At 40.9% G+C, this 16,778-nt stretch overlaps 1 protein-coding gene across 1 annotated transcript in view; it reads left to right on the top strand.

Moving 5' to 3' along the window:
- Positions 1-16,778, top strand: part of ttk (ttk protein kinase) — a 50,603-nt gene that overhangs the window by 7,481 nt on the left and 26,344 nt on the right. Inside the window, exons 6-7 of the mRNA XM_080193373.1 lie at positions 5,161-5,278; positions 12,757-12,844. Coding sequence (XP_080049499.1) covers positions 5,161-5,278; positions 12,757-12,844 — 206 coding nt within the window. The remainder of the gene's footprint in view (positions 1-5,160; positions 5,279-12,756; positions 12,845-16,778) is intronic.

The following is a 16,778-nucleotide window of genomic DNA, read 5'->3' as shown; positions in this document are numbered from 1 at the left end:
GTTAGAGAGGGATTTCAAGATTTTGACCCAGTGGCAGCGCAGGGATGGGATTATAGTTTCAAATCAGAATGGTATGTGACTTGGAGAGGAACTTGCAGATAGTGATGTTCCCATGCATCTGCTACACTTGTCCTAGATGGTAGTGGTCATGGTTTGGAGAGTATTGTTGAAAGAGCCTTGGTGAGTTACTGTGCATGGGGTGCCAATAAAATGGGCTGCTTTGTCCTGGATGGGGCAGAGCTTCTTGGGTGTTGCTGAACAGCACTCTTCCAGGCAAATAGGGAATATTCAATCACAGCATCACCACAGACCAAACTGGTTGAGCCCTGAAGGACATAACTGCTATACTGGGTCCGCGACGGGCGATGAGAGCAAAATATGCTTAACCTCGCTTGACTGCTGCAGATGCATCTCTCCGTGACAGCATTGGTAGGAGGTGATTACTGCACAGTCCTTGAGGAGAAGACCTTCCCACCTTCACATTGAAGAAACCCTCCATCATATTTTGTGGCATGACCTCCATGCTGAGTGTGATAGACTTTCGGGCAGATCCAGCAGCTCAACTGCGCATCCATGAGGTGCTGTGGGCCGTCAGCAGCTGCTGTGCTCAACCACAACCTGTAATCTCATGGCCCAGCATATCCCCCACTCTACTATTGCCACCAAGCCAGGGGATCAACCTTGGTTTAATAAAGATTGTTGGAGGGTATGCCAGGAGCATCAGACATACCTAAACATGAGGTGCCCACCTGGTGAATCTACAACACAGGATGTCTCTTGTGCCAAATTGCATAAGCAGCAAGTGATCAACAAAGCCAGCAATTCCCACATCCAATGGATTATATTTAAAGTCCGCAACTCCTGCCATGTCGTGCCATGAATGGTGGTGGGCAATTAAACAGTTCATTAGTTGACGAGGTTCCATAAACATCCTTGTCCTCAATGAATGGGGATCCCAGCATGTCTGCAACAATATTCAGCTGAGTGGATGATCCATCTTGGTCTCCAGCATCACAGATACCAGTCTTCAGCCAATTCGTATTCCATTCATATCAACAAATGGCTGAAGATACTGGGCACTGCAAAGGCTATTTGCCTTGACAGTATTCTGACAATAGTATTGAAGACTTGCTCCAGAATTTGATTACCCCTAGCCAAGCTGTTCCAATACAGCTACAACACTGGCATCTACCCAGCAATGTGGAAAATTGTTCTGTACACATAAAGCAAGGACAAGTGCAACCTAGCAAATTACCGTCCCAGCAGTCTACTCTCGAGCATCAGAAAGTGATGGAAGGGGTCATCAACAGAGCAATCAAATGGTACACATATAGCAATAACCTGCCCGCTGACGCTCTGTTTGGGATTTTTAAAAATATATTCATTCATGGGTTATGGGCATTGCTGGCAGGCCAGCATTTATTGCTCATCCCTAGTTGCCCTTGAAGATGGTGATGAGCTGCCTTCTTGAAATGCTGTGAGTTGATCCACAATGCCGTTAGGGAGGGAATTCCAGTATTTTGACCCAGTGACTGCGAAGGAACGATGATATGTTTCGAAGTCAGTCAGAATGGTGAGTGGCTTGGAGGGGCAGGTAGTGGCATTCCCATGTATCTGCTGCCCCTGTCCTCCTAAATGAAAGTGGGTTTGGAAGGTGCTGTCTAAGGATCTTTGGTGGATTTCAGCAGTGTGCCTTGTAGATAGTACACGCTGTTGCTAGTGAGTGTCGGTGGTGGAGGGAGTGGATGTTGTGCCTTGTAGATAGTACACACTACTGCTAGTGAGTGTCGGTGGTGGAGGGACTGATGCCAATCAAGTGGGTTGCTTTGTCTGGGATGCTGTTGAGCTTCTGAGTCTTGTTGGAGCTGCACCCATCCAGGTAAGCAGGAAGTATTCCATCATATTCATAACTTGTGCCTTGTAGATGGTGGACAGGCTTTGGGAAAACAGGAGGTGAGTTACTCGCTGCAGTATTCCTAGCCTATTACCTGCTCTTGTAGCCACTGTTTATGTGGTGCGTTCAGTTGCGTTTCCGGTCAGTGGTAACCCCAAAGATGTTGACAGTGGGGAATTCAGTGATGGTAACACACTGAATGTCATGGGGTAATGGTTTAAGCAGCTTTTATTTGTGATGGTCATCGCCTGGCAATAATATGCTGCAAATGTTGCTTGCCACTTGTCAACCCAAACCTGGATATTGTCCATATCTTATTGCATTTGAACATGGACTGCTTCAGTATCAGATGTGCCAGGGCCACTTGGTTCCTGACCTCATTACAGCTTAGGTTCAAACATGGACAAAGAGCTGAACTGTAGAGGTGAGTGACTTCCCTTGGTATCGAGGCCATGTTTAACCACACCTGGCGTTAAGGAACCGTACCCAGCTTAAATCAGTGGGAATCAGGGGGAAACCTGTTAGCTGATTGGAGTCATAGTGAATGCAAAGAAATGTCGTTGTGGTTATCCATCTCCCAGACATCACTGCAGGTGTTCCTCAGTAGTACTCTGGGCCTAATTGTCTTCAGCTGCTTCTTCAATGTTCTTCCTTCCATCATTCAGTCAGAAGTGGAGATATTTCCTGATGATTGCAGTGTTCAGTATCACTTGAGACTTATGTGAAGGGTAGATCGTGCCTCACAAACCTTATCGAGTTTTTTGAAAAGGTGACCAAAGAGGTGGATAAGGGTAAGGCAGTTGACGTGGTGTATATGGATTTTAGCAAAGCGTTTGATAAGATTCCCCATGGTAGGCTACTGCAGAAAATGCAGATGCATGGGATTGAGGGTGATTTAGCAGTTTGGATCAGGTATTGGCTAGCTGATAGAAGACAGAGGGTGGTGGTTGATGAGAAATATTCAACCTGGAGTTCAGTTACAAGAAGGATCTGTTTTGGGGCCACTGCTGTTTGTCGGTTTTATAAATGACCTAGATGAGGGTGTAGAAGGACGGGTCAGTAAATTTGCTGATGACACCAAAGTCGGAGGAGTTGTAGACAGTGAGGATGGATGTTACAGTTTGCAGAGGGACATAGATAAGCTGCAGCGCTGGGCTGAGAGGTGGCAAATGGAGTTTAATATGGAAAAGTGTGAGGTGATTCACTTTGGTAAGAGTAACAGGAGTACAGAATATAGGGCTAATGGAAGGACTCTTAGTAGTGTTGACGAGCAGAGAGATCTTGGGGTACGGGTACATGTGCATAGCTCCCTGAAAGTGGCACCCAGGTTGATAATGTTGTTAAGAAGGCGTATGGTGTGTTAGCTTTTATTGGTAGAGGGATTGTATTTTGGAGCCGTGAGGTCATGATGCAACTGTACAAAACTCTGGTGCAGCCACACTTGGAGTATTGCATACAGCTCTGGTCGCCGCATTATAAGAAAGATGTGGAGTCATTGGAAAGGGTGCAGAGGAGATTTACCAGGATGTTGCCTGGTATGGTGGGAAGGTCTTATGAGGAAAGGTTGAAGGACTTGAGGTTATTTTCATTAGAGAGAAGAAGGTTATGAGGTGACCTAATTGAGGCATACAAGATGATCAAAGGATTGGATAGGGTGGACATTGAGAGCCTTTTTCCTCGTATGGTGGTGGCTAACACGAGGGGACATAGCTTTAAATTAAGGGTGGTAGTTATAGGATGGAAGTCAGAGGGTAGTAAGGGCATGGAATGCCCTGCCTGCCGTAGTTGTGGACTCGCCAACTTTAAGGGCGTTCAAATGGTCAGTGGATAGGCATATGGATAACATTGGAATAGTTTAAGTTAGAGGGTCATTAGATTGGTTCCACTGGTTGGCGCAACATCGAGGGCCAAAGGACCTGTACTGTGCTGTAAGGTTCTACGTTCTATATTCCTCAGGTTCTAAAGCAGTCCATGTCCAAATGCAATTAAACCTGAACAATATCGAGGCTTGGGCTGACAAGTGCCAAGTAACATTTGTCAAGTGCCAGGCAATGGCTATCTCCAATAAGAGAAAATCTTTACATCACCTCATGACATTTGATGCCATTACCATCACTGAACCCCACTGTCAACATTCTGGGGTTACCATTGACCGGAAACTTAACTGGATTAGCTCTATAAGTAGTGTGGTTACAAGAACAGGTCAGGGGCTAGGAATCCTGCAGCTCCTCTTGACTCCTCAAGGCCTGTCCACAATCTGCAAGGCACAAGAGGGCAGTTCACCACCAACTTCTCAACAATGAATGCTGGCCTAGTCAGCAAAGCCCACGTCCCTCGAATATATAAACAAAGGCACAAGTCAGAAGTATAATACTTAACTTGCCTGTTTGAGTGCAGCTCCAATAAAATTGACACCATCTAGGACAAAGCAGCTAGCATGATTGGCATGCCTGCCACAAACATTCACTCCTTCTGCCACCATGCACAGTGTGTACCAACTACAAGATGCACTGCAGGAATTCACCAAAACCCCCTAGATAGCACCTTTCAAACCCACAACCTCTACTACCAAGAAGGACAAGGGCAGCAGATACTTGGGAACACCATCACCTGGAATATCCCCTCCAAGCTACTCACTATCCTGACCTGGGATTATATCGCCAGTCTCTCACTGTTGCTGGAGCTCCTTCAGTAACAGCATTGTGACTGCAATCCCTGTGGTGTAGGTACAATGGTTCAAGAGGCAGCTCACCACCACCTTCTCGAGGGCTTTTGGGAATGGGTAATAAATTCTGGCCTAGCCAAGGATAACCATGTCCCATAAATGCCCCTCTTAAATGTTCAATTCAAATTCTTTAAGTTTCAAACTCTAGAGTTCTGAAAGCCTGGTGACTAAATATTGTTATTCACAACACCACCTGATGCTAACATTAGGGGAACCCAGACAACATGGAAAATGAAAACAAAATTTTAGAAATTTGCTGTTAGACTGGAAGGAAATGTATTTGCGCTTCAGGAAAAGTGCTTCTTGTGTATGTGGGATGGTGATGTCTTTTCTCTAAACAGAACCACATAGCTTTTTAAGATATCCTTTTATCTTAATCGAATACTTGGAGGGAACAAGGTCAATTTATTTTTTAAACTTTGCATGTATCTTAAGTAGGTAAAAATCCTGATTTGTCAATTAAAGTGAGAAATTACTTCTTTAGTCATCCTGATCAAAATATGTAAATATACTTAACATTTACATTTTTTCACTTCCCCAGTGACTGTGTGTAAAACCACACCAAGCATGTTATCAATCACTACTGATTCATTGAACAAAAACAGAAAAAACAGCGAGAGTTCTGAAGAATTGCAAATTGATCCATTTTTATCATTGAGGTGAAGTTGACTTTCATTTTTATGTTTGGAACCAATTAGCTTATTTGCGGAGCGGGTTGAAAAATGTTTTTGAAATCATCAGGGTATGAGCTATGCAGAAGACCTGGCCTAGGAAAGCTAGGAATCAAATGCTTTTAAATCATAGATTAGTTCAACAAAAATAAGACCATTAGGCCCATTGAATTTGCACCAGCTCTATCACAGCAATCCAACAAATTCAATTCCTTTCCCACCTCCCTGTCTTTGTTTTCTCCTTCGACTATTCAATTTGTATCCTTACCAGACAATGCACTCTAAGTAGTAGTTTCATGTTGCATTTTTAATATGCATGGTTGTAGTTGGGAATGGTTCTCTGGCTTTACATAGTTAAAGCACAGGCAACATTTATGAAGCCCTATATTCCAAGGATTAATTGTAAAATTTGTAATTACTGTAAATTTTCTCTTTGTCTTTGCTACTGTTTACTTGTTCATTGTACCATCAAGAACTTAGATCGTAAGAAATAGAAGCTAGACCTTAGAGCCTGTTCTGATAATCAAGAAGATCATGACTGACCTTCTGCCTCAAGATTCTGCAATCTCCTCACGTACCTTAATTCCTTTAGTATCAAAACATCTGTTGCATTCTGCCTTGGATATATCCAATAACTCAGCATCCGCAGCTCTTTGGGCTGAAGAATTCCCATGATTCACAAATTGAAGAAGTTTCTCCTCTTGATCCTAAATGACCTCTTATTCTGAGGTTGTGACGGCATGATCTAGATTCCTGTCAGTCCCTTAAGAACTTTCTGTTTCAATGAAATCAAATCCCAACTTCTAAATGTAAGGAAAGATAGGCCTAGTCTATCTCTCCTCGTAGGACAAATCCCTCATCCCAAGATCCAATCTATTGAATCTTTGTTGCATTCCCTCTAGGACAAGTATACATTTCCTTGAGTGGGGAAATGCAGGTATGCACTATAGGGGTTCTATGGATCTAAAGTAAATAGCGTCACACCTTTCCACTTGATATTCCAGCCTCTGTGTTCTCCTCGCCACATTTCTACCTAACTTTGTTTCATCAGCAAACTTGGATGCGTTACATTTGGTCGCCTCATCTAAGTCAATAATAAAGATGAAGCCTGAGTACTGATTCTTGCAGTATCTCACTTGTTATAGCCTGTCAACCCGAAAATTTCCCATTTATTCATACCTTCTGCATTTTGTCTGTTAACCAATCCTCACTCCATGTTATATTCTCCAAACTCATGAGTCCTAATTTTGTTTAATAACAGCCTGTGTTCCACCTTATTGATAATTCAAATGTGTCAGATCCATTGATACTCCCCCTGAGCTGGTTACATCCTCACGTACGGTTTCTTTCACAAATCTGTGTTGCTTCTGCAAAATCATATGATTTAATACCCCGCTACCATGTCCCTAATAATGAATTCTAGCATTTTGTCCACTACAATACTTGTTTTTTTCCCCTTCTTCCTTTTGTAAATACTCCGATTATATTTGCTACTTTCCAATCCTTGGAAATTGATTTAGAATCAAAGGAATTCTGGAAATTAAAAACCAATGCATTCACCATCTCTGCAATTACCTCTTTCCAGAAAATAGGAATTCCCACTATTTGGGATCAAGGAATTCCACCCTTTAATTTTTTTTCTGGCCCTCACTTGGAATCTGTGTTTGAAATATATTGCAATTAAAACATTTTAAAAAGCAACTCAGAACTTCCAAACACAACAACAAAAAGGGAATATGCTTATTGTTGATTCTGGCAGAGGTGGATGTGTTCATGTCGTATGATTCCCCTGGCTTTCTGTGCAGTGTACTGACTTGTGCTAGCTGCCAGGTGAAGAGAGATTGAATGTGGCGTGTGAACGTTGCACAGCATTGATTCAGAGGACAGTTCCAATACTGCATATGGTCGTGAGCGCAAGACAGCTGGGTGGGACAGAGAGGAAATCAGGGCTTGGGAGCCAACTTTCATCAAGCACGTCACAGGCACCATGCAGAGGTACAATTATGTGCAGTTTTTATTTCCTATTTTTACCCGACCAGATCAGGCCTGCCCTAGGCAAACACTTTTTCTTTCTCCAAAAACCCAGATTTCCCAGAGGCAACGACTGAGCTCACTCTCAGACTGAAGCTATCTTTCTCTCTGAGGTGCTTGCATGCGCGCCTATCCATCTGTCCCGATTTCTTGGTTCTCTTGCAATCTCACCAGCTTGCCCTACCCATTGGCTGGTGAGGTGAAATGGTAAGATTGTGGCGAAAGTGTTTAATTTGTAAATTTTTTTTTAGCAAACCTTTCAAAATGAGGCAAAACTGTTTTTAGAAACATAACTTAAATTAGTTGCAGATTCTGGCTTTCACCATATGGTTGGAGAAATTGGATACAGTAATTCAAAATTTTATGTACATAAGGCTACCAATTAGTTTCTAACACAACACAATAAAAGCATTTATTAAACATGAAAAGTTTGAAAATACAGTATTCCTTCACTCCCACTTATCTTCATAAATGTGCACAGATTTTAAAGATAGCATGGGTTGTAAAATGTATCTTGTGCTATAATGGTCTCAGTAAACATATAGTCCCTGGGTCAGCCAATCTGACCCAGATTGACTGTGGTCAGACACACCATTCTGAAATATGAGCTGTGGATTTCTCTTCAAATCCCCAAATGACTCTTGCACTGTGAGTCACCTTATTTCACCGGACTTTCTTCCATGAGTGATTCTATACTCCATTCTCAAGATGACACGCCTTAGAATCTCCTTTCAAACAATGCTTTCCCTCAACTGTTCCCAACAAGGATCCATTTTCTGGTTTTACAACTCTTCGTTCACTACTCTTTTGCCCTGAGAGTTTTCAACTTTCCACATGCACTCTGAAATCCAACCACCAATTGCTTTAGCTATCGCTTCACAGGCTGTAGTGAAATATCACAAACTTCAGGGTTACTTCAGGTATCCTTGGCTTCTTACTAGCCAACTTAACTAATTGCTTCGCTTTTCAGCTCTGCCTTTAACTTCCATGAATGGTACTTTTTTCCAATTCCAGTTTCTGTTTGTTATTTTGACTTGAAACTTCCTGGTATATTTCTTTTCATTCTGTTTCCATAATTAGCTATTCTTTACTTCTTGATGTGCTTTTTGGGAAGTTTGCCATTTTGCAAATCCCTTGTCCTGCTTCAAGCTTTTTAGTTGCATCTGCTATGGAATTCAGCTAAAACACATTCTCAAGGTCAGTCTTTCTGAAACTGGTCCCTGGTTGCTAAGCAAAATCTCATTCTTCCCCCAAGCTTGTTTACTTTTTCCAATGTAAATTCTCTCAGCCCATTGCAGCCACAACTCATTGCTAATATTCAGCAGTGCCATTATAGATCACTTAAAACTACCTCTGCTTCCTGTCAGTGGCTTGACATATTCCTCACTTTGCTGCTGCCATTAAGGCAGGGGAAAAACCTGGTAGAGTAGGGAGATGAAGCTGGTTCAATGAGGAGTGTATTGGGGCATGTCAGAAGCAGCATCATAAATACCTAAGATTGCAAGATATTAGATGGGCCATTTGGCCTATCGAGTCTGCCATTCAATAAAATAGCCTTTGACTCCACTTACCTGCCTGTTCCCCTTAACCTTTGACTCCCCGTTAGTCAAATATTTATCTAACAGAGCCTTGAATATATTCAATGATCCAGCCTTCATTGCTCTCTGAAAGAAGAAATTTGTCCTCATCTCCATCTTGATTGGGAGATGTTTTATTTTGAAACTAAAAATGAAGGGTCAATCTGGTGAGGCTACAGTTCTAGACTAAATCCATACTAACCAATGAAAGACCAAGATAAACTATTTGACAACCAATTATTCAGACTAATGCTCTGCAATCAAGTCATGTTCAGTTGTAAATGGTTGTGGATAATCAAACAACTGATGAGGGACAAGTCTTTGAGAACATGCCATTTTCAATGTCGGAGTCCAACAGATGTGTATGCAAAGGACAAGGTTTGTGCATTCTCAACCTTTAAGTGAAGATCCAGCCAGAAGTGCTGAGTATCCTGCCATAACAGATGCCAGTTTTCAGTCAATCTGACTTGCATTGTCCTATCAAGAAACCTCTTGCTAAAGACTTGTGATCCAGCCAAGCCATTCAGTACAACTACAACGCTGGCATTTATCTGACAACGTGAAAAATTGTCCAGGTCTTGTCCTGTCCACAAAAAGCAAGACAATTTCAATCCAGCCAGTTACTGCCTCATCAGTCTATTCTCAACATTCAGGAAACTAGTGGAAGGCGTGGTTAATAATGATAAAGACAAAGAACTGTACAGCACAGGAACAGGTCCTTCGGCCCATCAAATCTGTGCTGACACAGATGCCTCTCTAATATTTCCTTGCCTCTATGTGGTCGATTTCCCTCTATTCCTTGCCTATTCATGTATCTATTCAGGTGCCTCTTGAACGTTATTATAGAATCTGCTACTACCACTTCCTCTGGCAGTGTTTCAGGCATTCACCACCCTCTGTGAAAAACATGCTCTTAAACTTTCCCCCTCTCACTTTCAACCTATGCCCCCAAGTAATTGGCCCTTCAACCTTGCGGGGAGGGGGGAAAGACTCTGAGTATCCACTTGATGCAAGCCTGTAAAACTCTGTCAGGTCCCCCCTCATCCTCCGACATTCCAACAAAAACAATCCAAGTTTGTTCAACCTTTCTCCATAGTCCATATCCTCCAAACCAGGCAACATCCTGGTATATCTCTTCTGCACCCTTTCCAATGCATCAACATCCTTTCAGTGGTGTGACCAGAATTATATACAATACTCCAAATGTGGTCTGTAGTCATATGCAGTTACAACATGATTTTCCAATTCCTATATTCAACTCTGACGGATGAAGGTCAGGAGTGACTTCTTGACCACCTTGTCCACCTGAGTTGCCATCTTCAGGGAACTGAAGATCTGCATGCCTAGGTCCCTCTATATGCTAATATTTCTAAGGGCTCTACCATTTAGTGTATACTTTCATTCTGCAGTAGACCTTCCAAATCATATCATCTCACATTTGTCCGGGCTAACTTCCATCTACCATCTTTAGGCCCAGGTCTTCAGTTGATTTTTATCCTGCTGCATCCTCTGACAATCCTCCTCACTATCCACTATTTACCCAATTTTTGTATCATCTGGAAATTTACTAATCAGACCACGTACATTTTCCTCCAAATCAGCCCTAACACCAAACTTCGTGGGACACCACTCGTCACAGACCTCCAGTTAGAAAAGTACCATTCCACTGCTACTCTCTGCTTTCTATGCTCAAGCCAATTTTATATCCATCTTACTAGTTCACCTCGGATCCCATATGACTTCACCTTCTGTATAAGCCTGCCTTGAAGAACCTTTCAAAGACTTTAGTGAAGTTCACTGCCCTGGTCAATCTTTCTTGTCACTTCCTCAAAGAACTCGATCAAGTTTGTGAGACATGACCTCCCTTTCACAAAACCATGCTGCCTATCGCTAATTAGCCTATTCTCTTCCAGATGAGAGTACATTCTGTCTCTAACAATCTTCTCCAATAAGTTCCCCATCACTGATGTAAGGCTCACAGGCCTTTAATTTCCCGGATTGTGTCTTCTGCCCTTCTTAAATAGAGGAACAAATGTTAGATACCCTCCAATCCTTTGGTACCTTGCCTGTGGCTAAAGGGCTTATAAAGGTTTTGGCCAAGGCGACTGCAATTTCTTCCCTTGCCCCTCTCAGTATTCTGGAATAGGCCTATCTGGTCCTGGGAAGTTGTCCACCTTAATGCGTTTCAAAACCTCCAATACCTTCTCCCTTTTTATCACAACATGTCCCAGAATATTAACATCCTCCTTTCTACACTCACCATCCACCAAATCCTTCTCTTGTGAATACTGATGCAAAATACTCGTTAAAGACCTCACCCACCTCATGTGGCTCCACACATAAATTCTCTTCACTGTCCTTGAAAGGACCTATCCTATTGTTTTTACGTCTTCCCGTAATCTGCTGACATATCAGTTCCTCCACTTCACACTGGATGTTGAGAGGTCTGCAGTACAACTCCAACGGTGTGAGTGCACTGCTCTTGTTCTTGATATCAAGCAACAACACCTTACAGAAAACCTACTCACGTAATACTCAGTTTGGGTTAAGCTGGGACCATTCATTGCCAAACCTCAATGCAATCTTAGTTCAAACAAGGGAAAAAGAGCTGAATTCCAGAGATGAAGTTAGAGTAATTGCCCTTGACATCAAGATAGTATTTGATAAAATGTGACAACAAGATTACTGCAGAGTTCTCAAGGTTTATTCCTGTACAGAATTAGCATAACTTAGCTATTTTTCAATTCTATCTCACAATAGAGTCATAGCAGTTTACAGCATGGAAACAGGCCCTTTAGCTCAATTTGTCTGTGCTGCCCATTTTTTACCACTAAGCTAGTCCCAATTTAGTACATATCCCTCTATACTCATCTTACCCACGTAATTGTCTAATGCCTTTTAAAAGACCAAACTGTACCACCTCTACTACTTCCTCTAGCAGCTTGTTCCAGACACCACCCTCTGTATGGAAAAAAATGTCCCCCTGGACACTTTTGTGTCTCTCAACTTGAACCTATGCCCTCTAGTTTTAGACCCCATTACCTTTGGGAAAAGATGTTGACTATCTAGCTGATCTACACCCCTCATTATTTTATCAGCCTCTATGAGATCACCCCTAAGTCTCCTACGCTCCAGGGAAAAAAGTTCCAGTCTATCCAGCCTCTCCTTATAACTCAAACTATCAAGTCCTGGTAGCATCCTAGTAAGTAAGTGTTTGCATTGCATCTTTAGAACCTTGCTAACCTCAAGTACAATTTTTATTCATTGATGTATTTACACTCTGAGATCTTTGTTCTACCACATCTAGATTTGCAGCTTGGAAATAATAAATTACCTCCATATTCTTCCAACCAAAATGTACCTCCCATTTATCTGTTTTAAACTTCTTTTGACCATTCCACAAGTTTATCGCTGGTTTTTGTGCTTTGCTATCATCATCAATATTACCCCACCCCCCAACTGCCAGTTTGAAGTCAAGTGCCAATTTATAAATTGTTTTAGATTTCAAAGTTCAATTTTTAAACATCAGTGCTCCCAACACTGGTCCTTGTTCTACGTCACTTCCTTCCTACCCTTCTCTATCTCTCATAATTTTCTGACAACAGATGTTAGGAAAACTGGTTTTCAATTCTCTGGTTTCCCCATTGCCCTTAAATAGTGGAAAATAATGTTCAGATAAAGACTTGTTGTGGTTGTCAAGAGACAATAGCTTGTTTGTGAAGTAAGTTATTAAATATAAATTAAAAAATAGTTTACTGTCCCTCGCCAAAGATTACTACTTGTTAACAACTATTCAGGTTTTCATTCTTTATGCATTGGCTTCAGTCACCAATTATTACTTTTCTTTTATCTTACTAGGCCTGATGTGGGCAATTTGGCCAAAGAAAATGATGTAGCAATGGAGCAGATGATGATCAAGCAGCTGAAAAATGGTGCTGGTATCAAGGTACATTTCACAGCCAAACCTTTAACTGTAATATATTGCAAACAGTTCATTGATCGTTTTTATACTGGTGATGGACAACCTCTTGTGCCTCTGTAGAATGGATACAGCCTAAAACTGGTTTTTGGGTTAGGAGGTATGTTCTCAGAAAAGTCTGAAAATATTGGCTTCAGCTTAATCCTTCACCAAATGGCTTTCAGGAATAAAACGCAATATCCGAGGATGTTGCCTAAAGATAAAAGTTGGAAACTAAGGGGGAAAGAAATTGGACAAAGCTAAAATGCTAATAATCATTGTGGAAAATGACAGAAAGTAAGTATAAATTCTGAAGGTATGATCACCCTTGATGTTCTGGGAGTCTGAACCATTATCCCAGTAGAAGAATTAGGTGAATATGTGGATTTAGGTTACACCCCTAAAAAAGAGGAAATGAGCTATGGCCGTTTACATTTGATTAGCAGATCTGGGACGGAATTCTCTGGGCCTGCCAGGAGTGGTTCCATCCAAGTTACAACTGCTGTCCACTAATGTGAAGCGGGCACTCTAGGCAGTGCCAAGGTGGGGGGGGTTTACCTGCTGGCATTTTATAGTTGGGATCACTGGGAGAGGGAGGGAGAGATGAATGATGTTCCCAGCATATGTCATTTTTGGTACGTGATATTTTGCTGAAGATGGATAATGGTCAATGAAAAATAGATCTCACAATGTTTCATTGGTTTAAAAAATACATTTTTGGTATCTTCATGATGCATGTAGATTTCTTATGGGTAGCAGTGAAGGTTTTGAGATGTGATGTTAATGAAACTGGAGTAAAATTTAAAATTGGGCGTCAGGTATCTGGAGATTTTAAATTATATTGTTTAAGTGGGATAGGTCTGAAATAACTTGAATCAATAATTCTGTTTAGAGAGTTCTACTGCCATTTTGTACTAGGTACTCACAGGAAGATGTTTCATCTTAAAAAAAAAAGGCACAAACAATTGTAAAGTGATTCATCACTCTGCTCAGTTGAGATCAAATGCTAATTTTAATGTGTTGGAGTTCAGAGCTACTATAAGTCCACAATAATTTAAATGTATAGAAACATTTAAAAGTGAAATCTGGAGAAATGTGTGCTTGAGGAGCTACCATCCTTAAATAATCCCAAAAAGGCGAAATGCTTCACATAATTGTCCGAATTAGTGTTTGTGTGCAACTAGCTTCAGAATCTTTCAAATGGTTGAGCTGGGAAATGTCCTTCAACTTGGGAAACAAAGAAAAATTCTTATTTAGTTAAAAGTACTTTCAGTGATGAAACACTGAGTATTATGGAAGCAGTGATTGTGGGATTCAATTTGTCAAAGATTGAGCTTCTGTACAATGGGAATACTGAAGGGAGCATATTACTTGAATGTAATGCAGATAATCATTCATTATGGACTAATATATACTCTTACAAAAAGGGAATGAGAAGTTATAATTAATTTTGCTGGCTTGAAAGATATGCTGAAGATTCACTAGGTGGATGCAAGTCATCAAATAGCTGTTTTGCAAGAGAAAAGTGCATGTATGAAACTATCAGCTTGATGTTAGTGAGTAATTAGTGGACAAGTCCTCAAATTGATTTGAACATCATACTGTTATAGCAGATTATGGAGGAGCCGGATAACTTGACAGCAACTTTCTGATTTCATTTAATTGCACACTCAGAAGCTGGAAGTTCAAGTACATTCTAATTGTGTTCATCTGAGTCTTTAACCTTTAGGCAATAGGGGACAGTTTTGTGAAGTGACTTGGGAAATCTTTAAATTGTAGACATTTAGAGACAGGGTGGGACTTGACTAGCATACTATGGCTCTTGCTTTCCGGTTCAGCCTTGGGTGCAGGTTGACACTTAGCCTCTGTCTCTTCTGCTGCTCTTTGGATAGAAGTCACCTGCTGAATAAATTGCCCAGTGCATGCTTCTGCTTATTAACTCATTCTAAGCCACAGCCTACATCATAATCAATGATATTGCATTCTGATTGGGCTAAATGATGCAAGGCCAATTCATAATTGGCTTAAGGGCTGTGTGATCAATCTGTGATTGGTCTGTGTGTGCATGATCAGTTTCTAATTGGCTTCTTGAAGGCAATGGTCATCTACTGATTTCATTTCCCGTAGTCCACTGACTGGTCTAAGGTGTCAATTACTTGTAGGACCCATCTTATTAAAGAGGGGATGAAACACTGTGTCGGATCCCTCTTATTAAAGTTGGTTTCTTTACTTTTGCTAAGAGAAAAGAATGCCACATGATATCTTCTTTGCTCATTTGTTAAGGATGGGGGAAATATGCTGTCATGCCCTCATGAATAATATCTTATGCTCATCGTCTCAAATCCTCACTTAATTGGTATTAAATCAGATGCTAATCTGTAACTGCTTTGGACAGGTTATTTGAAGGTTGCTGTGACATCTTTGTGGTTACTTTACTGTACTTTCTAAAATAAAGGGTAGAGTAGTAAAGTTGCTTAAAACCTTGACAACACACTATTCTCCCACTATTCCAAATTTTTCTAGACTATGCTTAAAATTTCCACATTTAACTGGTTATTGAGTTCCCAAAAAATCCACAATTAAACCTGATTTTAAATTAACATAAACACACACAATAATTGCAGTCACACTTGCATAATTCCATGCATTCCTAGAAACATTAACTCTTATAGCAAGATAAACTCAGTACCCCCACATTGTGAACTCCAGGAAAGGGAAGAGAAACAATTTAAACTTTAAACTGGATTAAAATCTCAGCCACTATACAAATGTATACACATATTAAACAAACAAGAAAAAAAACTTAACATAGAAGACCAGACTGAAGGCCATTAGTTTGATAATACAAAAATAGCATTTACAGACATCCAAGAAATTGCATTCAGGAAAATTTATACCTCAACAAAATGCACTGATGCTTGCTCATGAGTTCTTTCTTGTCTTGTTGCCTTTGAATATACTATCTGAGCTATAAACAGGAACTTAATCATTTAATTTTTTCTCACTCTCTAAACCTTATCAACAATGAGGTGGGATTTAGAGAAACAGATTGTTTTACTTTTCAGGCAGGCACACAAGCAGTTGGTGTGTTATGTCACTGAAAGGGGAATGTAACTTGTGCCACTAACACCTCTGGTTTCACACAGGGAGTGTCAAGCTTTCCTGTGAGGCTGCTTAACTGCTTCCCTGAAAGATCTACTGACATTATACAACTCCTGCTGGAGCCTTTCATCTGTCCTGTCACTTTCTGTGAGCTGGCTGAGTTTCTATACTACAACCAAGGAAGCTTTTGCACGCAAACTCGATCTTCTCTGCTGTTGCAATATTGTAGCTAACTGCTCAGTTCCTAACTTTAAAGTAAAAGCTGGCTCACTAAAACATCTGTCTTCTGATAAGCTGAAAGACCCACTTTTATTGCAGCTCTTAAATTCTTCTTATCCAACTGCTTCTGGGCAAACACAACTACCACTTCAATAATGAATCCATCCTAAATCTCCAAACACACTGCAAGCAGTGTTTGAGCACCTTTGTTCGACAACTTTTCTAGCTGCTCTCAGTAAAGAACAAAGACTGTTTTAACTGACATCTTGTCAACATCAGAGTCACTGGCAGGTTCTCGGTGATCCTGCAACCTTTGGGCTTTCCCCTCCTGACTGCACTATTCGCTTGGCAGATTCACCAAGATCCTTACTCACAAAACCAAGCGTTACTGTTCAGTCTCAAAAGTGTCATACTATTATAGCACAGTCTATAGACGAGCAGGGCAACTCTGACAGCAACTTCCTAATTTCATTTAATTGCTCACGCTAGAAGTTCTTATACAATTTATTCTGTAAAATGTTGAATGCTGTTAGCCTATTATTCAATGTAGGCAATTTTTTTTACGTAAACTTAATAAATGCAATGATTATTGATTCCTAAA

This window comes from Carcharhinus amblyrhynchos, chromosome 7 (assembly GCF_965287045.1).
Source record: "Carcharhinus amblyrhynchos chromosome 7, sCarAmb.v2.hapA, whole genome shotgun sequence".
Taxonomy (NCBI): Eukaryota; Metazoa; Chordata; class Chondrichthyes; order Carcharhiniformes; family Carcharhinidae; genus Carcharhinus; species Carcharhinus amblyrhynchos.
Note: the sequence above shows the minus strand (reverse complement) of the source record. Positions and strands in the feature narration are given on the sequence as shown.